At 41.1% G+C, this 25,782-nt stretch overlaps 1 protein-coding gene across 1 annotated transcript in view; it reads right to left on the minus strand.

Annotated features, from left to right (window-relative positions):
• Positions 1–25,782, minus strand: part of LOC143981832 (interleukin-10 receptor subunit beta-like) — a 77,097-nt gene that overhangs the window by 44,955 nt on the left and 6,360 nt on the right. The window contains exons 2-4 of the mRNA XM_077479959.1: positions 11,034–11,163; positions 7,232–7,392; positions 482–611 (exon numbers count right to left, since the gene is read on the minus strand). Coding sequence (XP_077336085.1) covers positions 482–611; positions 7,232–7,392; positions 11,034–11,163 — 421 coding nt within the window. The remainder of the gene's footprint in view (positions 1–481; positions 612–7,231; positions 7,393–11,033; positions 11,164–25,782) is intronic.

Genomic DNA, 25,782 nt, shown 5'->3' on the forward strand with positions numbered 1-25,782 from the left:
ACAACACATTTAGGGTAAATGTATTATTTGATGTTTTGTATCCTTTTCTGCAGGATAAATTACTTTGCTTTGAGTGATAGTATACACATCGGGGTTATTTACGAAAGGCAAATCCACTTTGCACTGCAAGTGCACTTGGAAGTGCAGTCGCTCTAAATCTAAGAGGTAGAGCTGAAATGAGTGGAAGCTCTGCTGATTTTATCATCCAATCATGTGCAAGCTAAAATGTTGATTTTTTTATTTTCCTTGCATGTCCCCCTCGGATCTGCAGCGACATTACTTTCAAGTGCACTTGCAGTGCAAAGTGGACTTTTCTTTAGTAAATAACCCCCATTGGTATTTTTGCTCATAGTAGGTGATTTATTTCCAGTTTTAGCAACTGTGAGAGATTTTTGGGGAGATAAGGACGATTTAACCCACGTTATTTTGAGATATCAGGGAATAATGGCAGGTATTTGTAATGTGTTTCACTGAAACTTACATTTTATACTGCACTGTATATACTACATCTTCATCATCCGTGAAGCCAGGTGGGGGGTTCCACCTTAGAATGTTCTTAAAGTTTATAGAATCCATCCTGACATTGGTGGGTTCAAGTAGCTTCCAAAAACCTGCAAAACAGCACAAAATAAACTGCGCGAAAAGGCTAAATCTAAACAAAAGAGGCATTGGTTTATTCAATTATAATTATGCAAGGACTGCAAGGACTGAACAGGTATCCGAGATGGTGAGATTAACTGATGTTGTGCTTTATTGCCACATATAGAATTCAAAATGCATGGTGGTGTAATTTCAGATCATGGTTCGGACATGAGTTACAGTAGCGCATGCAGACAAATTGACGAGGGTCTAACAGAAAAATTCCCTGAATCTAAAATTGTACACACAGTGTTGAGAATAATCAAACCGGGTAATTTTAAAAATATGTTGACTGACAAAGATGATCTTACTGTTGCTGAATTGAAAAGTTTTTTGAAGTCACATATGAGAGAACGAAGTGGTGATGAGTTATTTCAGGACCTTAGCAATGCTACCCAGCAAGAAAGAGAAACAGCACAACAATTTGCTTACAGGCTAGTGGGGTTAAAAGAAAAAGTTCTGTCCACATTACAACATGATAGGCGAGAGCTTAACTATGACAAAAAAACTGGTGCAAGGCGTATTCCTTCATACACTGTATCAAGGACTAAACGAGAAAAATTCTAATGCTAGACGAGATATCAAGTCTTATGTGTCTGGTTTGACAGTAACGGATGACTTTATCATTGAGCAGGCCACCAGATCAGTTGATGAGGAAACAGAAAGGCAGAGACGCTTAAACAGTGCACCTAAACATAAACCTCTTACTGTTCATTCATCACAGACACCAGGGAATAGTGAAAAAGACACCTTGCAAAAGAGAGCTGAGGGAGATGCTAGAGCAAATCACACTGCATTAACGGAACTAAGAACAAATGTTTCTGCTCTCACGAACAATCTGGAAAAGATGATGAAGCAAACGCCTGTTGTTGGAAACCGAATGACTAAGCCACTGACCAATGTTCAAGTTCCAGATACAACTCACTGCAAGCCCAGGTGTGATGATTGCATCAAACAAGAGAGTCAGAACTGCTACCATTGTTTCTACTGTGGTTGGACAGGACACAGAGCAGTTGATTGCTTGAAGAAAAGAAGGCAGTCAGGAAACAACAGACGGTCACTGGGAAGGGACAACCATTGACCACCTCAAATGATCTGTCCCATGCTAAGGTAAACAGTGTATTTACCCACGGGTCCACTAAAACACTCCCAAAAGAGAATGGATTCTCCAAACAACACGTAGCACAATTAATTGGAGGAAAATGCCTACTGTCATGTCATGAATGGTGTTCCAGTTGACATGTTGATGGACACAGGAGCTCAGGTCAGCATTGTCGGGAAGGCATGGTTAGAAAAGTTGCTACTCAGCGTCTCCATTAGGCACATACAAGATTTACTTTGTGATGACAACTTATTCATTACAGCTGCAAATGGTTCTGTCATTCCATTCATGGATTGAAGTGCACCTGGAATTCAAAAGTAATGGACATGGAAACTCAGCAATCTATGTGCCAATGCTGGTGAGCGACTGCTGTAATGACAATTCAATTCTTGGGTTTAATGTTATCGAAGAATTGATCAGAGAAAACCATGTTTGAAGCTATGAAAGTAACACAGGGTGTAGCGAATAACATTGTCAATGCTGTCAGTCAAGCAACTGACCCAGGAGAAATATCCGATAGTTGTGTGGTCAAAGTGGGGAAGAAGGGACTCCAGATTAAAGGAGGTGAGATCTGTGAGTCAAATGCAGAATTAGAGTGTAGCCAAAAGGAGGAATCATGCCATTTGAACCACTTCCAGAATATCCAGTTGAAGAAGGACTTGAACTATTTCATTCAGTGGTAGATGTGCCAAACGGTTTCTCTAAACTGGTGAAGATACCTATACTGAACCGTACTCAACATGACATCTACCTTCTGCCCAGAACAGTATTGGGTACCATTTCTAGGAAGTGAAAGCATATATCCAAAACCTTCTTGACTGAGGTTGGGCAACAAAATCTTCTGCATACTCATCACTCATCACCAGTTGTCTGTGTTCGAAAGAAGGACACGACTATGTGTTGACTTTAGGGAGTTAAACCGAAAGACTATCCCAGATAGATATCCACTACCTAGAATACAAGACCCCCTGGGGACTCCTTGAGTGGAATCGTATTCTATTTAGATTAACTAATACCCCAGCAGCTTTTCAGAGATGCATGGAGAATGTACTGGAGGGCATCAGAGACAAATGTTGTTCTCCATACCTGGATGACGTAGTTTGCTACTCCAAAACTTTTCAGGAGCATGTCAATGATATTAACAAGTGCTTAGTCGAATGCACGAGCATGGTATCAAACTGAAGAACTGTGAACTCTTTAAACGACAGATTCAATACCTTGGATGAATGGTGTCAGAAGAAGGTATAAAAATTGACCCAAAAGATCTTGAAGAGGTATTACATTTGAAAAGGAAAGAACCAAAAACAGTGGGAGGAGTCAGATATTTGTTAGGATTCCTGACCTACTACAGGTCTTTTATTCAAGATTCCTTGCTAAACCACTGTATGAACTTTTGAAGAACACTGAGAAAGAATCTGCTACATCCATCACCAAAAACAATCGAGGGGAACCTACAAAGAAAAACGGAAACAAAGCACAAGTGCCATCTAACACACTGATTCAATGGACACCCAAACATCAAGCTGTAGTATCCAGACTGGTAGATATGCTAACCAATCCACCAATACTAGCCTACTCTGATTTTGACTTACCCTTCGTCTTACACACTGATGCTTCCAATGAAGGCCTAGGTGCTGTACTGTACCAATGACAAGGAGGAAAACTTTGTGTTATTGGATTTTTCTCCAGAACATTGGTTCCAGCAGAGAGCAATTACCATCTACACTCTGGTAAACTTGAGTTTTTAGCTCTCAAATGGGCAGTCTGTGACAAATTCAGAGATTACTTGTACTACGCTCCAACATTCACAGTCTACACAGACAACAACCCATTGACATATATATTGAGTACTGCCAGACTGAATGCTGTGGGTCATCGCTGGGTTGGCGAGTTGGCCGATTTCCACTTCGATATCAAGTACAGGCCAGGTAAACAGAATGTGGACGCGGATACACTTTCACGATTTCCAGTGGAACTCACAAACAATCGGAGTGAGTACACAGAGCTTGTACCATCTGAGGTTGTGTCAGCTATGTGGCAAGGCCGTTATCGACGAAAAAGAGGCACTATGGGTGGCTTCATTGACTCTTCACTCAGAAAGTGATGTGGCCGAAGAATTGCTGAAAGGACAGACAATATGCCCAATGACTCAGGAGAATATCAGAGCATTACAACAAGACAATACCAACATTAAAGAAGTGGTCTGGCTTAAGGTGAATGAATGGATTCCAAACCACAAATAAAAGGAGAGTATGACCAGTAAAACAAGACGTTTGATACACGAATGGAACAAACTGAGATTTGATGAAAGAATCCTCTACCAAGACTCTGGAACCCGAAAACAGCTAGTTCTACCAGAAAAGCTAAAACCATTGGTCTTAAGAAATCTACATGATGACATGGGTCACATTGGCCCTGACAAGGTAAGCAACCTAGCACGTGAACGATTTTACTGGCCATTTATGCAAAGAGACATTGATGAATATGTGCTGAAGAAGTGCAACTGCATCAAACAAATGCTTCCAAATATCCTCGAAAGAGCACCTATGGGTTTGATTACTACCAGTTCACCATTGGAGTTAGTATCCATTGATTACTTGGAGAGAAGCAAAAGAGGATATGAGTATATACTTGTAATAGTAGACCATTTCACACGATTTGCAGAAGTATATTCAACTAAGAAAAAATCTGGAAAAACGGCGGCAGAAAAGATCTTTTAAGATTTCATACCACATTACGGATATACAGACAAAATCCACCATGACCAAGGAAGAGAATTCAAAACAACTTGTTTCAGACATTGCAACGATTGGCAGGAATTTCTCATTCAAGAACTACTCCAATCCATCCACAGGGTAACCCAGTGGAGACACTGAACCGTACTTTGTTACAGGTCCTTCGCACCTTAGAGGAAGAGAAAAAGTCAGATTGGAAAGAACATCTTCCACATATGGTTCATGCATACAATTGCACCAGGCATGAAGCCACTGGATACTCGCCATTCTTTCTATTGTACGGAAGATCTCCTTATTTGCTAATTGACCTAATGCTCGACCCAAATTTGGAAAAGGAATCAGAAATTCAACCAACAGTTACTCAGAAATGGGCATCCAGAATGTTAGAAGCTTACAAAATCGCAACTGAGAATAGCCAAAAATCATCAAGGGAAAATGTACTATGACAAGAGTACCAATGAACCAAAGACACTCAAGTAACAGAAAGGAGACCAGAATGGATCTGGAACAGGAGGAGGAATTTTCAGATGAAGATGAATGTTCAGATGAAGAAAGATTGTATTATCCTTATATACCAGAGGCTACAGAAAGTCATGATTGTGTTGTGTATCAACAAAACTCTCAAAACGTACAGAAAACCCCATTAAGAGTTTCTGCTGAAGAGTTCTATCCTACAACTACCACACCCAATCTTGAACAAGAACAAAATGATGGAAGCCCAAATATGGGCTACAGACATGGTGGGACTAGACACTGCACAATTACCCCCATTAAATCAAGACTTACCTGTGTGCAAATGGAGAATGATGTTGATGGAGAAGACTCAACTCCTGTGAGAAGATCTACCAGACAAGCTAAGCCTAAAGAGATCTTTACATATGACACACTAGGTCAGCCAAGATACAGACCAAGTCAGATTCACACCGCACAAACTCCTGCAATGCTAGCTACTCCCATGACATACCAGGTACTTAACATAGCTCCTTGGTACATATCTGGGTTACTTAAATCACTAAATACTGTTCAGATAACAATTGAGTGTAATGTCGAGAGCCATTAACTAAAGGAGGGGAGAGCGTGACAGACTGGGGTTTATATGGTCACATAAAAGACAAAACAGACACCCCAAAGTAAATATTATTATTTTTTTAGTTATTTCTAAGCAAAGAAATACCATCTTGCTATTCTATCAACAACCAGTAGATGGTAGAGAAGGTACACGAGCAGAGTCTTTATAAGACCACACACCATGTGACTGAAGTGAAACTGCTTTAAGCCATAAAGATGAGTGGTCATATCTGATACTGTTTGTGTAATTCTTTGCAGGTATGTACTTTAAATTGTTTCTAATCCATGTTAAACTGTGATAGAAAGATTCATAAACATCTTGAGCAGATGCAGGAAAAGCTTCAGCAGATTTTATGCAATAGTTTTGCTGTAATTAGAAGTTGAGAACCGCATGTGTGAGGAAAAGTGAAAATGGCAGGCACAAAAGTATAAAAATACTGTATTAGTCAGAACAAATGCTTATTGTAAGCACTAAACTGTTATACATAGGTATATTTAAACATGGTTTATGCAAAGTTACATAAAATTAGAAAGCACTTGTTGAAAAATGATATTAAATGGGTAAAAAACCTATTCTACTGGAAAGCTTATGCATTGCTTCATACAGACATTCAATGTGCACCATCTAGTGGTGAAAAAAAGAGAACTGAAACCATAATATCTGTATTAAAGCAGTACAATGTAAGTATTATTATTACACAGCTAAAGTGTACCAGAGAGACAAAGATCTATAATACTGAATAAAAGTAAAATATGTTTATTAAAATATAATAATGTTCACTGTTGTAACTGTTTTTATGTTTTAAAGTATTTCAGTCAAAATCTGTACTATATTATGTTAACGGTTATGAACATGTGACTATAAAAATGTAATATATGTATTGTTATGTAAAAGTGAAACTACTTCAAGCCATAAAGATGAGTGGTCATATCTGATACTGTTTGTGTAATTCTTTGCAGTCCCCGCCGAGCTGATCACATTACCTCATCGTGTCTACAATCATCGGCTCTCTTAATTTATATTTTGAGACCGGTAACATTTACTTGAATAATAGAACAGAGAGGCTGGCAGTAATATTTCTTTACCGCTACAACAGCTTTAAGAACATGGGTAGGTCAATACTTGTGCCAGGGCCTGTCTGACAAATGTGCTATCTTGATGACAGGGTCTTCACACTAACAATGTACAGTTGACCTATTCACTGTCTTCACCTTGGCAAATGCCCCATATAGGCTACTATTATTCCTTCAACCGCAATCCTGTCCTTAGCTCTGCTCTTGCTCCACTTGTGGAGCAACAGAATGGTTGTGCTAAAAAAAAAAAAATTAAAATAAAATAAAAACCAAGCCCCAAGAAATGGGGCTCAACAAATGGTCTTTGGGCCCGCAGAAGATGCATCATTGGTGGGGGCTGTGCAGTGGGTTAGTAAAGGGACCTGTTGGACTACCTTATATTTTTATTATGGTGTTAGTAAAGTGTTGCTACAAAGTCTCTTTAGTGTCCCCTATGACTCCGTTAACCGATTAACCAATCAGAATGTAGGTAAAGAAATAGGTAACGAAAATAATTCCTCCAAATATTCACACATGAGCTCCTGTTGAATCATGCCGTTGGTGATATTCAAGGAAGTTGTCATCCACATACATACACAGACCATTAGCTGGTTTACAGAGTAAATATACATACTTTGACTGCCGGGTTCAAAGTGTATTGTCATCCAGTCTGACTGGTTGTCACCCACTGCTGCACTCACTCTTGCATCAAATCTGTAAGTGATATAAGTTAAATCACACTCCAGGTCTTTAGTCATACAGACATCAGTGTATTTCATCTGTTTATCGACATCACTGCAAAAAAAAAAAAAGATTATTGTATCTAAATGGCAAATTGTAATTTTTACAAACATGTTTCTTTTTTCTTTTAATATAGTTTTTATTGAAATCTTTTTCAAATACAATTCTAGATATACATTTGTACAATATTCAGAAGCATTTTAAACAGTTGTACATTTATTGAGAACATAGTGGAACATTATCCAACACCTATCTAGTAACATCATGAGTATATGTCAATGTTTACATCGGTGGAGTTTTATGCGACCTTACATTATGGATCAAAACAGCAACCTACCGTAACTCTATATTGTTTATTAGTAACCAGAAAACCGAAATTCCAGGTAACAAAGGGTGTTGCGTAATTTGTCTAATGTTGATCCAAGGTGCCCTTTGGGCGTAAAAGCAAGAAGGCTTTCCTTCTATCGTGGCCATAATCTGCTCATATTTGAAAGTTTCATCAACTTTTTTGACAACCTCACTGATGTTTGGGGAATTGGAAGATTTCCATTTATTAGCAATCGTCAGTCTTGCTGCCATCAGGATCTGAATTACCATTGATCTGAGAGACGGAGGGTATTGGTCTATATGAATGCTTAGTATGGCCATTTCCAAGTTACCCCTTTTATGATGCCAGTGGTTTTAGATGTTAATTTAAATACATTTCTCCAGAAACTCCTGAGATTGGGGCATTCCCATATCATGTGTAATAAAGTGCCTATTTTGCCGCAACCGCGCCAACATTAGTTAGGGCTCCAATGAGCGTGGAGGAGCAGAGCAGGAGAGCTGCTGACTGACAGGCAGCATCTCTCCACTCTGGGAGGTAAGAGAACCGAGCCATTGGCGATGTTCGGTGGCTTGGTTCTCAGTGAAGAGGCGACGGGGAACAGATGCAGCATCCATCCGATGTTGCATCTACCTAGGTAAGTATGAATCTAAAAAAATTTATAAAACTCATACTTCTCTTTTAAGGAAAATCAAAGGATATTTTGTTGTTGGAGTACAGTAAAGGATCGGTTTAAGTATACTTTCCATTTTTGAAAGAAATACAGTTGTGGTTGTTCGAGGGGGGAATTTAGCAAGGTATAAGTTTTGGATAACACCCATGTCAGAATTCCTTTGTCTTGGCAATAATCCTCAAAGGTCATTAAGTTACGGTTGAATAGGGTAGGATTTGCAATAGAATGTAAGAAGTGATGCAATTGTAGAGTGTTCCAAAAAGAAAGTTGAAAATGGCAAGAAGCACTTGACAATGACAAAATGGAAGGCCAATGACCCCCTTCCACAAAATGAGATGCTCAGTTTCAACCAATTTGAGAGAGTGTCTGGAACTCAGACCTTCCAAGACCCGAAGAAAACAACAGGTTGCCCAATATGGGAAATAAAGGAGAGTCACAAGTGGAGAGGGAAGCTGGAAAGACCATCTTAAAGCACACACGTAGTGTGTTGCCAATTAGGGGGTGAGCTTTGAGCACCGAGGGAAAGCAATCAAAACACCACAAGGCTCCTTTTAGCGGGATGAGTGTTTGAGTTTGTTCCAATTGTGTCCAAAGTTTATTCTTATAATGCCGGTTCCAATCAATGACCCTACCAAAATGCACAGCTAGGTAATAGTTCCTCACATCTGGGAGAGCTAAACCCCCCATAATATTTGAGTAATGTAAGGTAATGTCTGGGGAGGCGAGGTTTCCAATGTGCCTAAATTAATTTAATAAAAAGCGAGCGTACTTGTTTGAAGTAATGTGGCGGTATCTCTATCGGCAAAGGAGGGCATGCCTTTGTGCCAACTCTCCAATAAGACCCGCGTCTTAGATAGAGGTGGGAAATTAAGCTCATAGGTATGTGCTAAATTACAAGGAATATCTGTACCCAAATATTTAAGAGCACTGTCCGACTATTTAAATTTGTAAGTGGATTTAAAGAATTAAAAGAGCGTCGGCGATTTTGACACCCATCGCTGCTGATTTATCAACATTGATCTTTAAATTAGAAAGTGCTCCATAAATCTCGAACTCTAAGGAGCTTAGGAAGCGATACTACAGGATTAGTCAAGGAGAAGAGAAGATCATCAGCATATGGTGATATCTTATGTTGTGAGTTACCTGTGGCGATGCCCATGATATCTGGATTTAAACGAAATGTGCAAAGAAAGTATTCCAGAGATAGAGCAAAAAGAAGGTGCGATAGCAGGCAAGACTTTTTTGTTTTTATGGTTGTAAAAAATATTACAGTTTAAAAAAATAATACGATTTTATTTAAAAGATGTTGGAGTTCTATACTCATACAAAAAAATACAAAAGAAAACCAAAAACAAGACATTAGAGCTCATGGAGCCCACAAACAAAATCAGTCAGAAAAAAATAAGAAAAATTTCACGGCCTAGTATCCCATACAGTCTAGGATACACAAGCTAATATCGACATAAATGTACAGTTGGTGCACCTAGTAACAATCATCAATAGACATGAGTCATTGAACGATACAATTATACAATTACATTCCTGGTTCTACAAAGGCAGTAGTAAGAGAACTGTTTGCCACACTTTCGTAATGGTTTAGAGTTTATTCCTAAGTTTAAAGGTCAATTTATGTAGTGAAAGATTACCTTTAACTATAGTTTCTATTGTTATATCTGGGGTGTCCTTCCGGGACATAAGGATAACCTTTTTGATATAAAATAATGGTTAATGGTATGTTATTACTTGATTCATTTTTACACTTCAGCATCTACAGACCTTGTAATAAAAGTCCAGCCATACCCAGTTTTGATAGAGTTTGAAAAAGTTGGAACCTTCGTCTGGTGGATGGATAAGTAGTGCTGGAATCCTAGGATTGTACTATTGGTATCCAGTGGTGTTCGGACAGGGTGTCTGAATTCTACACAGCAAATGGTCTCACAGTTTCCTTGGTTTGTATTACAAATAAATAGATCTGAGATTGAAGCGCTACTGTTCAAGTTAATAATCCAGCTACAAATTTATTTCAAAATAAGGTCAAGTAGATAACCTTACAAAGGAGCCAATGCATTTTGGAAACCAGAACTTGCCCATTTCATCAGGGTTTTACCAACTGAATGATGAAGAACAGTGCTCATCAGCAGCAGATTTGAGAGCACATTCTGCCCCTACTAAAGTGTTAGGTCTTTTACAAAGTCTACTAACTGATCGTACATTGGAATGAATTTGTATCTTGACACTATAATAATTTTTTATCTTGACTATTAAAGCACAACAAGAAGTGAGGGAAATTGGCTACAGACAGCAACGTTACGGACAAAGGGTCTAATGCACTCCCAAGTCTTCCTACTCCTACTTCGAATCTTGTTGACTTCACAAGAAGGAAAGGGAGATCTCCCCAGATGGGAGGTCACAGATATCAATAAAAAGTTTAGGGTAAAAATTTAGGGTACATTTGTTATTTGATGTTATGTATCCTTTTCTGCAGGTTAGATGATTATTTTGCTTTAAATTATAGTATACACATTGATATTTTGCTCATAGGAGGTACACTATTGCTATTTCTGGATTTAGCGATTATGGGTGGTGTTTGTGAGATAAGAACGATTGAACCCACATTATTATGAGGTCTCATGGAATATTGGCATGTACTTCTAATGTGTTTCACAGAACAAAAGAAATTAATTGACTGAAACTTACAGTTTATACTGCACTTTATAAACTATGTCTCCATCTTCCATGAAGCCAGGTGGGGGGTTCCACCTTAGAATGTTCTTAAAGTTTACAGAATCCATCCTAACATTGGTGGGTGTAAGCAGCTTCCCAAAACCTGCAAAACAGCATACAATAAACAGCATGAAAAAGCATAATCTAAAAAAAAAATAGGTTTATTAAATTATAATTATTATGTTAAAGTTCTAATTCATTCAGGTTATATATAACTAGTAGTAGTTAGTTCATTTAACTTGACTTGTTCTGTAATGTTGAAGATATAATCCAATCTTTTGCTGTCATGAAGTCTGCATACTGTAGGTGACAATCCTTTGATTTATCTGGCTGAGGGTGTGAATAGTTGTCAAATTGCTGGGGTAGAGATCATGACATTATATGTGGAGGACAGGTGAAAGTTTGTGACTACCCAGACTGGGCCTTTCACCAAATCACTCACAGGATCAAGCAAAAAGAAGGGACCCTTGAACAGAGGGGAGAAGCAGAATACACAGAATAATATGGTCATCCTGTAAGTACCTGGAGCGTCGAAAACTCATAAGAATCTTTATCAAACATTGCATCCTTGTGTCTCCAAACTGAGCAATACACATGAACATAAGTTTGTATAGCCAAAGACCCAACATCCAAACACAAGTGAAGTAACTGAAGTATATGATGAAGTGGAAATGTAAAGGCCTATTAAAACTGCACAGTCCAGCATATGTGGCACATTCTACAGATCAAGACTCATCCGTTTTCCTACAATTAAAAGAAAAGGGACATTCTTTAGAGCAGTGGCTCCCCAATCCCCGGGCCACAGACTTGCCAGTCCATGCCCTGCTTGAACCCAGGCCACATATGCTGCACTGAGTGATGTGAGCAGCAGGCAAGCAGAGACCAGAGCATCATTGCTCGCATCATCACTGTTGGGTCTGCCTCCATGAGATTCTTAGATCTCTTAGGAATGGAACCCTGTAATCAACTGTGTGCTGGTTTCTCGCCCTGAATGGATTCCTTGCAAGGCTGTAGCACTGGGGAGAGGCTGTACTATTATTAGTAAGTTCTTTCACTGCACAAAACCCTTACAAATCCTTACAAAGTGACAAGCTGCCTGCATCTGGTGGTGGTGGTGGCAGGCTAGTGACAAGCTGCATCTGGTGGTGGTGGTGGCAGGCTAGTGACAAGCTGCATCTGGTGGTTGAGGTGGCAGGCTAATGACAAACTGCATCTGGTGGCTGCGTTGAGTTGAAGTACTTCAGTATTTATTACAATGTAATAGTAGAAATAATGAGTTTCAATTTTCCTGACATCATATCAACCAGGATGTCAGGATGACAGAAACGCTAGCACTCACCCCCCACCCCCCAACTGTCAAACCCCCAACCACAGCCCCCCTCCCCCTCCTGATCCTTGGCAAAATTTTCTTCCACACAAGTGGAAAAGGGTTGGGGGCCGCTGCTTTAGAGGACAGTTGGGTGCACATTTGGACAGAAAGGACAACTGATTCACAAAAGGTCTGAAAGAGGCCATCTATGTCAAACTGGAACAATCATCTCTGAACAGGAGCGTGGTCTTCGACACTTTCTGTCTTCAACATATAATGCTGTTATACCTTGATGATTTGCAACAGTTTACAATTTCAGCAATGTATGTCAAAGGATTAACGCTCATGCAGACTTTGGAAAAAACAAAGGATGATGGTCATGTAGCCAGAACAGGGTGGTTCCACAACATGCACACCTCCTGTCCTGTTCTTGGACAATCAACATCTACCTTGACGCATTCCATGGTGATTGGCGATTGTGCTACCTGTGTGGATATGAATACTGGGCTATGTTCCTCAAATTAATTAAAACTGAAGAAGTGGCTTGGATAAACACCGAAATTTATTCAACAGAACAGAACAGGTCCAGCTGAATGTTACTAACACTACCTCATGTTAAAATATATACTGTATAATCCCAATCACTAAAACCTCATATAAGCTTTAACATATAGTTTCAAAAGTAAATTTTTATTTTTTTAAACCTGCAGCTTTTATCAAAAATTATACCTTGTGATCTTGCCACTCCTTATTCAATCATTTTAAATGGTCTTCATAGTGACTCACAAACAGCAATAAACACCACAGAGGCTCTACCTTATCCCTACTCTGTTTTTCTTGGATAACAATTTTAAGGGATATTTCTGGGTTGCATACATTTCTGAAGGGTGTTGCGTGGAGTGAATAACATCTGGATTCAGGGCAATCCGAAGGTTAATGAATTATCCACTACATCGGAAAATCATCATTGCAGACCAGTGGTTGTCAACGTCATAGTTCCCAACTGTCCCTGATTTCGAGGGATGGTCCCTGATTTGGAGCAATGTAGCTCTGTCCCTCGTTCCTCCTCATTGTCCCTCATTTTTGTCTGATCTATGTAGTTGTATATAAAATGCACTATTACTTTTCAAAAAGTGTTTCCCAGAGCTAAACGTTTGATCCAAATGCAAAATTTCTGCATTTGTAAATTTGTAAAGCCAATATAAAAGGAATAGTAGTGGTAAAAAAAGCACTTGTCAGTTTAATTATACTTTTTTTTAGGTGTTAATTCTCATTTAGGGGGTCATGGTGGTGGGCATGTCCTATGCCTACATACTTTTGCTAGTAGGTGTCACTCATTCCCTTCTCAAAAAGTTGGGAGGTATGGTCAACGTATGAGCTAAAGGTAGCATCAAATGTGGCCTCTGACATTACCAAAGGGCCACACATAATGTTTAATATATAGTACCATATTTTTCCATGTATAAGACGCTATTTTTACCTAAAATAATAGACTTAAAATCGAGCAGTGTCTTATACACGGTCAGTCAGCCTGGCAGACAGCCTCACGGGTGCGTTGCTGCCCATAGCTTGTCAAATGGCTTCCTCCAATCATGAGCCGTATGTCACTGACGTCAGCTGGAGCTGGAGGTGGAGAGTGTGAAGATGCAACAGGGACCGGAATGCTCTGAGCACAAAATGTCAGAAAATAATAAAAGTAAGCGATTGTCTTTCTCTGCAAAATTCAAACCAAATGTAGCCAGCTATGCAAAAGAGCATGGAAATAGAGCTGCAGAGAAAAAGTTTGGACCTCCCTCCGCTAAGTGTATGATCAGACAGCGGAGAAAACAGTCCCTGTATAATATACTGCCATGTAAACGTTACCTGTGGTAATTGCTAATTAAAAATGTGTTCTCTTTTACCTATGTTTAAAATATTGATTTCTTAATCTTAGCTTGGAAAAGTGGGGGGGGCGTCTTATACACGGAAAAATACAGTATGTAATGCTTGAGAGGGCCATCAGAAACTGACCTAAAAGAGCAAAAGAGGGTCAGAGAATGTGGACATTTTTGTCTGGGAATAGGCTGCAGAAGACAATGTGAGTAGAGATCAAGTTATTACCCTAATCAATGGTCCCATTAAAGACTGCTGAGGTTCGAGGGCTGCACATCATACACCAAAAGGTTGCAGGTAGGATACTAGGACTGAAGATCTTTGGTGCCTAACTTGCAGCACAAGGGCCACATGCAGCCCCTTGATACTTAAAAGAGAGGTATGGGAATCAACAAAATAAAATAAAAAAATCACACACCTAGATGGCTGCAGAATGGATCTGAGCTGCAGCTGTGCCCCACCGACTCTCCTTGGAGAACTGAGCAATCAAACATTGCTCAGTTCTTCCCCTCCTTTCTGAGCAGAGAGCCGTGACTGTCAGTTAGCAGCTCTCTGCTCTCCCCTCCAGCGTCCACTGGAGCACTGGGTGGGCTGTGGATGGGGCGGGAGTGGCTGGCTCAGGCTCTCAGATAGCTGGGAGGCTGAGCCAGGTGTCAGTATAGGCATCTGGGTGGATCCTTAACCATATGGTCAGGATCTTTTCCCCAGCCTGGATCAGCTGCACTCCTATGATCCATAGGAGAAGTAATGCCAAATGAGCTTTGGCTATACTTCTCCTTTAACCACTTCAGCCCCGGACGATTTTACCCCCTTCCTTACCATAGCACTTTTTGCGATTCGGCACTGCGTCACTTTAACTGACAATTGCGTGGTCGTGCGACGTTGCACCCAAACAAAATTGACGTCATATTTTTCCCACAAATAGAGCTTTCTTTTGGGGGTATTTGATCACCTCTACGGTTTTTATTTTTTTGCACTATAAACATAAGAATAGTGACAATTTTGAAAAAAACACAATATTTTTTACTTTTTGCTATAATAAATATTACGTTTTAAAAAAAATATATATTTTTTTCTCAGTTTAGGCCGATACGTATTCTTCTACATATTTTTGGTAAAAATAAATCGCAATAAGTGTATATTGATTGGTTTGTACAAAAGTTATAGCGTCTACAAAATAGGGAATAGATTTATGCCATTTTTTTTTTTTACTAGTAACGGCGGCGAGCTGCGATTTTTTTCATGACTGCGACATTGTGACGGACATATCGGACACTTTTGACACATTTTTGGGACCATTCACAGCGATTACTGTGTAAATGTGACTGGCAGGGAAGGGGTTACCACCAGGGGGCGCTGCAGGGGTTAATTATGTTCCCTGGGAGTGATTCTAACTGTGGGGGGAGGGGACTCACAAGGGGAGGAGACCGATCGGTGTTCCTCTGTACTGGGAACACACCATCGGTCTCCTCTCCTCTGACAGGACGTGGATCTGTGTGTTTACATACACAGATCCACGGTCCTGCTGTGTTCCTGCGCACCCCCTAGATGGCCGGGAATGGGAGGACGTCATATGACACCCGCCCAGGATGGGAGATCCCATCTGCGGGCATCATATTACTATGAGCCGGTAGGGAAGTGGTTAAAGAGCAACATTTGGGCTCTAGCAAAGAGAAGCAGGAGCAGTACTTTCTAAATCGGCCAGGGGCGGACTGACCATTGGGGCACTTGGGCACTGCCCGAGGGCCCCATGCCACTAGGGGGCCCCATCAGGGTTGCCAGCCTCAATAAAACCAGGGACAGTATGTAAAAATCTGTGTTTTTTAAAAATCCAAGATTATAGATGCCCTGCCTCTCCAGTACCTTTTCAGTGTGTGTATGTGTATTCTGTGTGTATACTGTGTCTGTGTGTATACTGTGTCTGTGTGTGTATTGTGTGTGTGTATACTGCGTGGCCCCATAATCTCCTATTGCCCGGGGGCCCCATAAACTCCCATTGCCCGGGGGCCCCATCATCTCCTATTGCCCAGGGGCCCCATGAGTTGTCAGTCCGCCCCTGAAATGGGCTGTAATATATCTAGCAGTATGTCAGAAATCACTAACAAAGCTATGTAGCGTAAGACTACATGCACACTAGATGTTTGGCCCATATGTATCAAATCCTGGCGTTTTCGGGCGCCTGGGAGGCACAGGTGCAATGTTCGGCCCTGCTATCCTCCGTGTCCTGTCAAAATCCATAACTGGTTGTACTTCCATACAGCATCTACCAGCTGCACATTCCAGTGTGTCATAGATTTTAACAGGCTGCTGGCATCAGGGCAGGACATTGCACCTGTGCCGCAGGAGAGCGCAATAATGGCCTTCTTTATCAAGTAAGCTGACCACTTCAGCTGTATACTATTGCTTGTTTAAGTGGCCTAGGAAAGGCATTCATGTTTGCTATCAGAGAGTGATGCATGTTAAAGAATGCTCCCAGATATAAAGTCATTTTGCCAGAGACAATGTTAACAATAAGACTATGTAGACTGCCATTTTTATCAGTGACTGCACACGGGCGTACAACATGCTGCATTGAGAGGCGTAATTTATATGAATCAGAACACAGCAGTATTATATAATATGGCCCTATACACACTGGTCAGTTTTGGAACCAAAATTCTCCATCCTCCATTAGTGTTTGTGCCATCATGTACAGTATCTCACAAAAGTGAGTACACCCCTCACATTTTTGTAAATATTTTATTCTATTTTTTCATGTGACAACACTGAAGAAATGACACTTTGCTACAATGTAAAGTAGTGAGTGTACAGCTTGTATAACAGTGTCAATTTGCTGTCCCCTCAAAATAACTCAAAACACAGCCATTAATGTCTAAACCACTGGCAACAAAAGTAAGTACACCCCTAAGTGAAAATGTCCAAATTCGGCCCAAAGTGTCAATATTTTGTGTGGCCACCATTATGCACTGCCTTAAACCTCTTGGGCATGGCGTTCACCAGAGCTTCGCAGGTTGCAACGGGAGTCCTCTTCTACTCCTCCATGACGACATCACAGAGCTGGTGGATGTTAGAGACCTTGCACTCCACCTTCCGTTGGAGGATGCCCCACAGATGCTCAATAGGGTTTAGGTCTGGAGACATGCATGGCCAGTCCATCACCTTTACCCTCAGCTTCTTTAGCAAGGCAGTAGTCGTCTTGGAGGTGTGTTTGGGGTCGTTATCATGCTGGAATACTGCCCTGTGGCCCAGTCTCTGAATGGAGGGGAATCATGCTCTGCTTCAGTATGTCACAGTACATGTTGGCATTCATGGTTTTCTCAATGAATTGTAGACCCCCATTGCCAACAGCACACATGCAGCCCCAGACCATGACACTCCCACCACTATACTTGACTAAAGGCAAGACACATTTGTCTTTGTACTCCTCACCTGGTTGACACCATGTGAACCAAATAAGTTTATCTTGGTCTCATCAGACCACAGGACATGGCTCCAGTAATCCATGTCCTTAGTCTGCTTGTCTTCAGAAAACTGTTTTCAGGCTTTCTTTTGCATCATCTTTAGAAGAGGTTTGCTTCGGGGATAACAGTCATGCAGACCAATTTAATGCAGTGTGTGGCGTATGGTCTGAGCACTGACAGGCTGATCCCCCACCCCTTCAACCTCTGCAGCAATGCTGCAGTACTCATACGTCTATTTCCCAAAGAAAACCTCTGGATATGACGCTGAGCACGTGCACTCAACTTCTTTGGTCCACCATGGCGAGGCCTGTTCTGAGGGAACCTGTCCTGTTAAACTGATGTATGGTCTTGGCCACCATGCAGCAGCTCAGTTTCAGGGTCTTGGCAATCTTCTTATAGCCTAGGCCATCTTTAAGTAGAGCAACAATTCTTTTTTTCAGATCCTCAGAGTTCTTTGCCATGAGGTGCCATGTTGAACTTCCAGTGACCAGTATGAGAGAGTGGGAGCGATAACGCCAAATTTAACACACCTGCTTCCGATTCATACCTGAGACCTTGTAACACTAACGAGTCACATGACACCGAGGAAAGAAAATGGCTAATTGAGCCCAATTTGGACATTTTCACTTAGGGGTGTACTCACGATATAGACATTAATGGGTGTACGTTGAGTTTTTTTAGGGGACAGCACATTTACACTGTTATACAAGCTGTACACTCACTACTTTACATTGTAGCAAAGTGTCATTTCTTCAGTGTTGTCACAAGATATACTAAAATATTTACAAAAATTTGCAGGGTGTACTCACTTTTGTGAGATACTGTACATGCTTGACATACATGTATGTGACCAGCCTTCTTCTGGGTATGGGACGTACATGTGCGTGTCCTTGCACACAGCACGAGTTTGGCAGCAAATTTCAGCCAATGATGTTGGTTGAAATCTGCTAATCGGCTGTGTCTAATCATACACAGAGTTCTAAGTTTACAAATACACAGAACTCTCTGTGCAGAGGAACAGCGACCTGGCTTTTTCTTCTCCCTGAAAAGCAGGGAGAGAACACTGCCAGATCAGAAAGTAAAAGCAGCACACATTAAAATTGTTAAGCACACCATTAACCACTGGATTGTGATGGGAACCGTTGGAAAGTAGTGACCCTCAGCTATCCAATGATGCTCGCCATGCCGTTTAACCTGCCCAACGACATCATATGATCTCCCAGACTTTGAGTGGGGATATGTAAATGATGCCTGCCACTACAGGTATCATTCAAATATCTTCTTTTCTGCCTGCGAATCCCTGAAACGTAAAAACAATCATAGCGGCTGTCCAGCTCTGATGCTTCTACTAGCTTGCCCAAATGGTCCCTGGTCATCTCTTGACCTCCTTCAGAGGCCGGGCGCAGCATTATGAGGTCCAGGCTCGGCAGTTGTAAACACTGTTGTTGCCTCGGCTCGGAAGCCGAGATAGTTTTTAAATTTTTTCTATTTTAGGCTTTCCAGTCTAGAGGCAAGATCTGGGCACTTATAGAGATATGCCCTATCCCTATTACAAGGGAAGTTTAAAAAAGTGATCAAAAAAATAAAATAAAAAAAAAGCAAAGGGAAAGTGTCAAAATATAAAAATAACAGTAAAATAAACAATAACATTTTTTTTAAAGAGCCACTGTCAAAAACCATACGTACGCCACACCCGCGTATGTAAACAGCGTTCAAGAAAATTAGCTAGTGGCCCCCCAAACATTGGGTGAGCAGATGCTCCAAGTATCCATGCTCCAAGTTTGGTGTCCCTCAGCCCAAGGGTTCAGCCTCCACGGGGCCCCAAAGTTGACCAACCGCGACTGCTAAAGCCAGCGGGACTCAATCACAGTAAAGTCAATGGGAGCTACCGCTTGGGTCATTTTGTGAGGCCACTGCTTGGGGCCCCTTGGAGCTAGGTGCCCCAAACTTGGAAACCTAGATTAGTGGATCCAGGCCTACCATCAACCCAAACCTTGGACTACTGGGACCCCCAAAGCAAAGGTACGTCAAAATCCAGTAAGTGTCATACGGGACTCATCGCAGATAGCCCGGCCAAACTTCAGGTGGAGGCCCCCTTGGGTCTTCCCTACTTGGACCCCAAGTTTAGGGCCCCAAATTTGCCCAACCAATAGCCCTTAAGGTGAATTGAAGTCAATGGAAGCTCTTGGTTGGGTGACTTTGTGGGGCCATTGCTCAGGGCCCACTGGGGCCCCTTCCAAGCCAGTGTCATTTGTACAGTGTCAGTGTACAGTATTATCACTGATCACTTTATTATTGTCCCTAGCAACATCAGTGTCAGTTAGTGTCCCACCCAGGCAGTGCCTGTTAGCGCTAAATTGGCCGCCACCCTATTACAGTCCCACTATAAGACACTATGAGACGCGCCATTACAGTATAGCATCTATAGCTGCGTAAATGCCATTATATATGCCATAGTGTATGGATGCTATAATTTACGCACAAACCAACTAATATACACATTTTGGTATTATTATTAACCAAAGACATGTAACAGAATACATCTTAGCGTAAAATAATGAAGGATTTTTTTTTATTGGATATGTATTATAACGGAAAATAGAAAAAAAAATTTTGCTAAAAAGAAACAAAAATGGGAAAAAATGTTGGGAATGCAAAATGCTTTTCGTAGTTTCTGTCCGAAAATGTGTTAAATAAGTAATTTTTCTCCTTCACTGATGTGCGCTGGTGAAGCTGCACTAATGGGCACTGATGGGACAGCACTGATGAGGTGGCACTGATGAGGAAGCACTAATATGCAGCACTGATGAGCACTGATAGGTGGCACTGATGGGCACTGATAGATGGCATTGATGGGCACTGATATGTGGCACTTATGGGCAATGATAGGCAGCATGGAGAGGCGGCACTGATGGGAGGCACTGATGATCAGGCACTGAAAGGCAGCACTGACTTGCATCACTGATGGGCAGATTGGCATCATTGATGGGCCCTGACTGGTGTCACAGATGGGCACTGACTGGCATCACTGCTGGACACTGTTGGGGCTACACTGATAATCATGGCACTTATTATCTGTAAAGGTCTCCCCTGTGAGGAAATTCTGCTGATCGGCTATCCTCTCCTCACACTCTGTCAGTGTGAGGCAAGGAGAGCCGATAATCAGCATTTTCTTGCTTACATGTCATCAGCTGTGATTGCACACAGCTGATTACATGCGTATAGATCCTACTTCATCAGCTTTTTACTAAGATAGTGGTCGCATCTGCGATCCCCGCACAGCATCTGGGACTGGGGCGAGGTCATATGAACAAGAGAGCACCCTGTGTGGCGTCATTTGTCTGGGAGGCAGTTAAAGTAGCCAGTCAAGTAAAAAGGTTTTTTTGTTTAACGGTTATTAACGCTTAATTTACTCTTATCAGCCTTAATTATCTCCTTATTCTCCTTCTCCGTTTAATTATTATTTTTCCTGATGCTTTTTTGTTCACTTCTATTGTATAAACTTTTAATAATTAAAACAACAAAAATTGTTTGCTTTTGTTTTTACACCTTTAACATATATTTACATGTTTAATGTTGAAAAAGCACAAAAAAATGTATTTCATTTGTGAATAACTTTTCAATGCTCTATATCATTGCTGACAGCTGAAGCGTAAACAAAGCAGTTGCCGGTAGGTATCAGTAATTGGTATCGACGAGTACTAAGAAAAGTATTGGTACTATACACTATACCATTATACTATACTATACCATTTTTTTACGAGTAGTAGTATATACTATACTACTACTCGTAAAAAAATGGTATTGGTGCATCCCTAGTCTGAATACATGGGGTCTTATAAGTAAGAGACACAGCCACACACAAGACGTTATGTCTGCCTGCCATGCTCACCATCTTGCAATAACTGACCATAAAACAAAGCCATAACAAGACGCAGTTTAAGACAGAATAATGCATTGTGTCATGAGAGGAAATGCCAGACAGCGGGGCTTCCTGTGACTCGTACAGGCCATGACCTACACACGACTGACTGAAACGAAGAACCAAGAACCACATTGACCAACATTTTCTTTTCATTTTCTGCTCTACATTGCATAAAAGGGAGAATCTGATTGGTTGATAATGGTAACTCCATTTACACAACAATTCACCAAAGTAACCACTTCAAATAGTGTATTGAAAGTGAAAGACGGGAGAGAGCGAAGGCGAGAGGTTTAATGCAAAGAAAATGTTTTTTTTTAACTTTCTGTCTGCTTGAAGGGTGTCACAGACATAACAGGAAGTAATGCCAGCCATAGACGGCTCAAACTTCAGCTGTGGGTGGCCCTGCAAACACTACCCGGCTCTGTAAAAGTCAATTTAACCACTTGACTACCGGACACCCCCCCCCCCCCCCTTCCTGCCCAGGACAATTTTCAGCTTTTAGCGCTGTCGCACTTTGAGTGACAATTGTGCGGTCATGCAGCATTGTACCCCTGTGAAATTTTTATCATTTTTTTCACACACATAGGGCTTTTTCTTTGGTGGTATTTAATCACCACTGGGGTCTTTGATTTTTGCTAAACAAATAAAAACAGACCAAAAAAATTTTTTTTTAGTTTCTGTTATAACATTTTGCAAACAGGTAATTTTTCTCCTTCACTGATGTGCGCTGATGAGGCTGCGCTGATGGGCACTGATAGGCTGTGCTAATGGGCACCGATGAGACGGTACTGATAGGCTGCACTGATAAGGCGGCACTGGCAGCCACCTATGATGAGGCAATATAAAGCTGCACTGATATGCGGCACTTATGGGCACTAATAGGCAGCACTGGTGGGCACTGTTGGGGTTGCACTGATAATTAGAACACTGAAGATGAGTGCCCTGATGATCAGTGCAGATATCCCCTTTACACTAGCCAGTTAATGGCTCTCTCCTCTCCATACGCTGTGACAGCATGGGGAAAGGAATGCCAATAACCTGCAAGTGTGTTTACACAGCTATGATTGGGCACGCAGTAAAGAGGCACTATGATTGGCTCTTTACCCCGATCTGTGATCTGCTGTGTCTGAAGGACACAACGATCACAGAGCGTGCCTCCTGCACTGCCAGGGGCATAACAGATGTAGGTACTGCTCAGGTATTTGTACAGCCAGTGGTACGGTGGCTGCTGAGTACAATAGCCAGAGGTGAAGCTTTTTACGAGAACGTGAATAAGAGAGTACACCCCCACATTTTTTTAAATATTTTATTATATCTTTTCATCTGACAACACTGAAGAAATGACACTTTGCTACAATGTAAAGTAGTGAGTGTACAGCTTGTATAACAGTGTAAATTTGCTGTCCCCTCAAAATAACTCAACACACAGCCATTAATGTCTAAACCACTGGCAACAAAAGTGAGTATGCCCCTAAGTGAAAATGTCCAAATTTGGCCCAAAGTGTCAATATTTTGTGTGGCCACCATTATTTTCCAGCACTGCTTTAACCCTCTTGGATATGAAGTTCACCAGAGCTTCACAGGTTGCCACTGGAGTCTTCTTCCACTCCTTCATGATGACATCACGGAGTTGGTGCATGTTAGCGACCTTGTGCTCCTCCACCTTCCATTTGAAGTGCCCCACAGATGCTAAATAGGGTTTAGGTCTGGAGACATGCTTGGCCAGTCCATCACCTTTACCCTCAGCTTCTTTAGCAAGGCAGTGGTCATCTTAGAGATGTGTTTGGGGTCCTTCTCATGTTGGAATACTGCCCTGCGGCCCAGTCTCTGAAGAGAGGGGATCATGCTCTGCTTTAGTGCATGTTGCCATTCATGGTTCCCTCAATGAACTGTAGCTCCCCAGTGCCGGCAGCACTCATGCAGCCCCAGACCATGACACTCCCACCACCATGCTTGACTGTAGGCAAGACACACTTGTCTTTGTTCTCCTCATCTGGTTGCCGCCACACATGCTCGACACCATCTGAACCAAACAGGTTTATCTTGGTCTCGTTAACCACAGGACATGGTTTTAGTAATCCATGTCCTTACGCTGTACATATGAGTCCATGGATGGCTGAGGTTTCTGCACTAATTGCATGCTCCCAGCACATTAACTGAGCTGCCATGTTACCACTGTGACAGCCAATCATAGCCCCTGAATGTAAAGGATTTCAGGACTAGGTGGGAAGGGGTTGACATACAGTAATATTACCTTTGCAAGGTAACCCATACTATACAAGGGATTAACTTTAATTGTGGTCAAAACTTCAAGGCTTGTAGCAGGAACTGAAACCTGGCACTCACAACTCATAGCTGCGGGTTCTTACATTACATAATAGCCATTATAGACAATCCAGTTCTTCCCATTGGTCACCCCTCCCCATCTACAAAACACCGACATTGGAAAGGTGCCCAGATCTGTTGACATCCAATTAGCACCCTTTATTGTAGGTATAACTTCAGGTCATTATATGAAATTAGGGGTTGGGGGATCCCAATCTCAGATCAGCACCTTCACATAGTGTTGCCAGTTCAAATATACGTATATTTTTAATGTCAGTTCCAAAAATTACATAGAGCCTAGACATGTGTATTCGTTTTTGTCTTAATTTCGGGTATTTTCGTTATTGTTTTAACAAACGTTAACGAACGTGCAGAATTCGAAAACTGAAAGATCCGACATAAACAAATGCTTTATTTTCATTTTCTTTGCAACAGTTTGATATAGATAGGAGATTCGACATGACGCTGACAATAGCAATCTGTGTCCATCGAACCTTTGGTCGAATGTGCATAACCTTAGCTCTATTAGTTCAAGATTATTCTACATAGAGAGAAAAGATTCGACATTACAGAGACAATAGCAAAAAAGGTTGAATGTGCCTAACCTAACTCTATTAGTCCAAGATTATTGGATATAGAGAGAAAAGATTCAACATGAAGATTCAACGAAGCAGTCGCCACAAGTGGACATTTATGGTGAAATGCTCTGCCCATAGTAGGCTATAGAAGAATTCTAATGTTGGTTGACTAGTAATAATAATTAATAAATATAATTATTGCTAGTGTCATACAACATTATAATTCTAATATAGCTTGTAGGCAGAACTTTCGACCGGAAATGTACGATTGCGGCGTCATACAGTTTAGCTGCTCCATCAAATCTTCTTAGAACATTCGACAGACACCATAAGCCTTCAATGACAGATTCGACCTTAATTATTTTGGATTTTCGGATGAATGCATTTTTTAACAAAACAAAATAAATAAAAACTAATTTTGGGAGTAACTAAATAAATTTATTTTTCGGATGAAAAACGAAATTCCGAAACAAAATATTTCAGTGTGCACATATCTATGCTATAAAAGCAAACCTGACACATCCTCTCCTGCCATCTTGTATGCCCACTGGAGCCATAACCAAAAGCCAAGGTCACCCTCCCTGCCCCCCCCCCCCCCAAACATTTGATATCATTTGGGCCCAATCTGGTACTAAATCGTGAGACAAAAGTCAGAAAATCACAATCGCTGTGGAGGGCTAAAAGGGTGGTGGGGAAGGGTTGGGCATGGGCTATTATGAACTTTTGTTACATTAACATGAATAAATAAAGTTCTGGTTTGTTTTATCAAGATGGAGCTGCCCACAGGCATATTATGGTCCCATTGTTGGCAGTGTGTTTTCATTGCAACGTTTAACATATTAAATACTAAGAATTATTATTGTTCAATACTCACATCTGAATGGTGCTGGAATGTGCTCCCTATGTCAGACACTCCAGGTCAGCACACCCAAACATATCAACATATCACAACATATTGCTCTTGTTAGAACAGGTTCGAGTGGCACAAAGAATTTTAAAAGTGCCATTCAGATAGGTGGTCAAAAAATTAAGAAAACTACATGCATGCTAACGTATGATAATGAGCCCTAAAGGTGGACAGTTCACTTAGCAAACCAGCAAACCAACCCTTTAAAAAAGTGACATTTCGACTGGAACAGTGTTATCGCTGTTACTCGTTGTACGTAATGATCCAAAAAAAAAAACACAAAAAGTACATTGTGATCCCAGCTGCAGACATAAAAGGAGTGCACGTGGCAGGCATGCTATATCT

Source organism: Lithobates pipiens, unplaced genomic scaffold (assembly GCF_037356315.1).
Source record: "Lithobates pipiens isolate NorthernLeopardFrog02 unplaced genomic scaffold, aLitPip1_a1.2 Scaffold_16, whole genome shotgun sequence".
Lineage (NCBI taxonomy): Eukaryota > Metazoa > Chordata > Amphibia > Anura > Ranidae > Lithobates > Lithobates pipiens.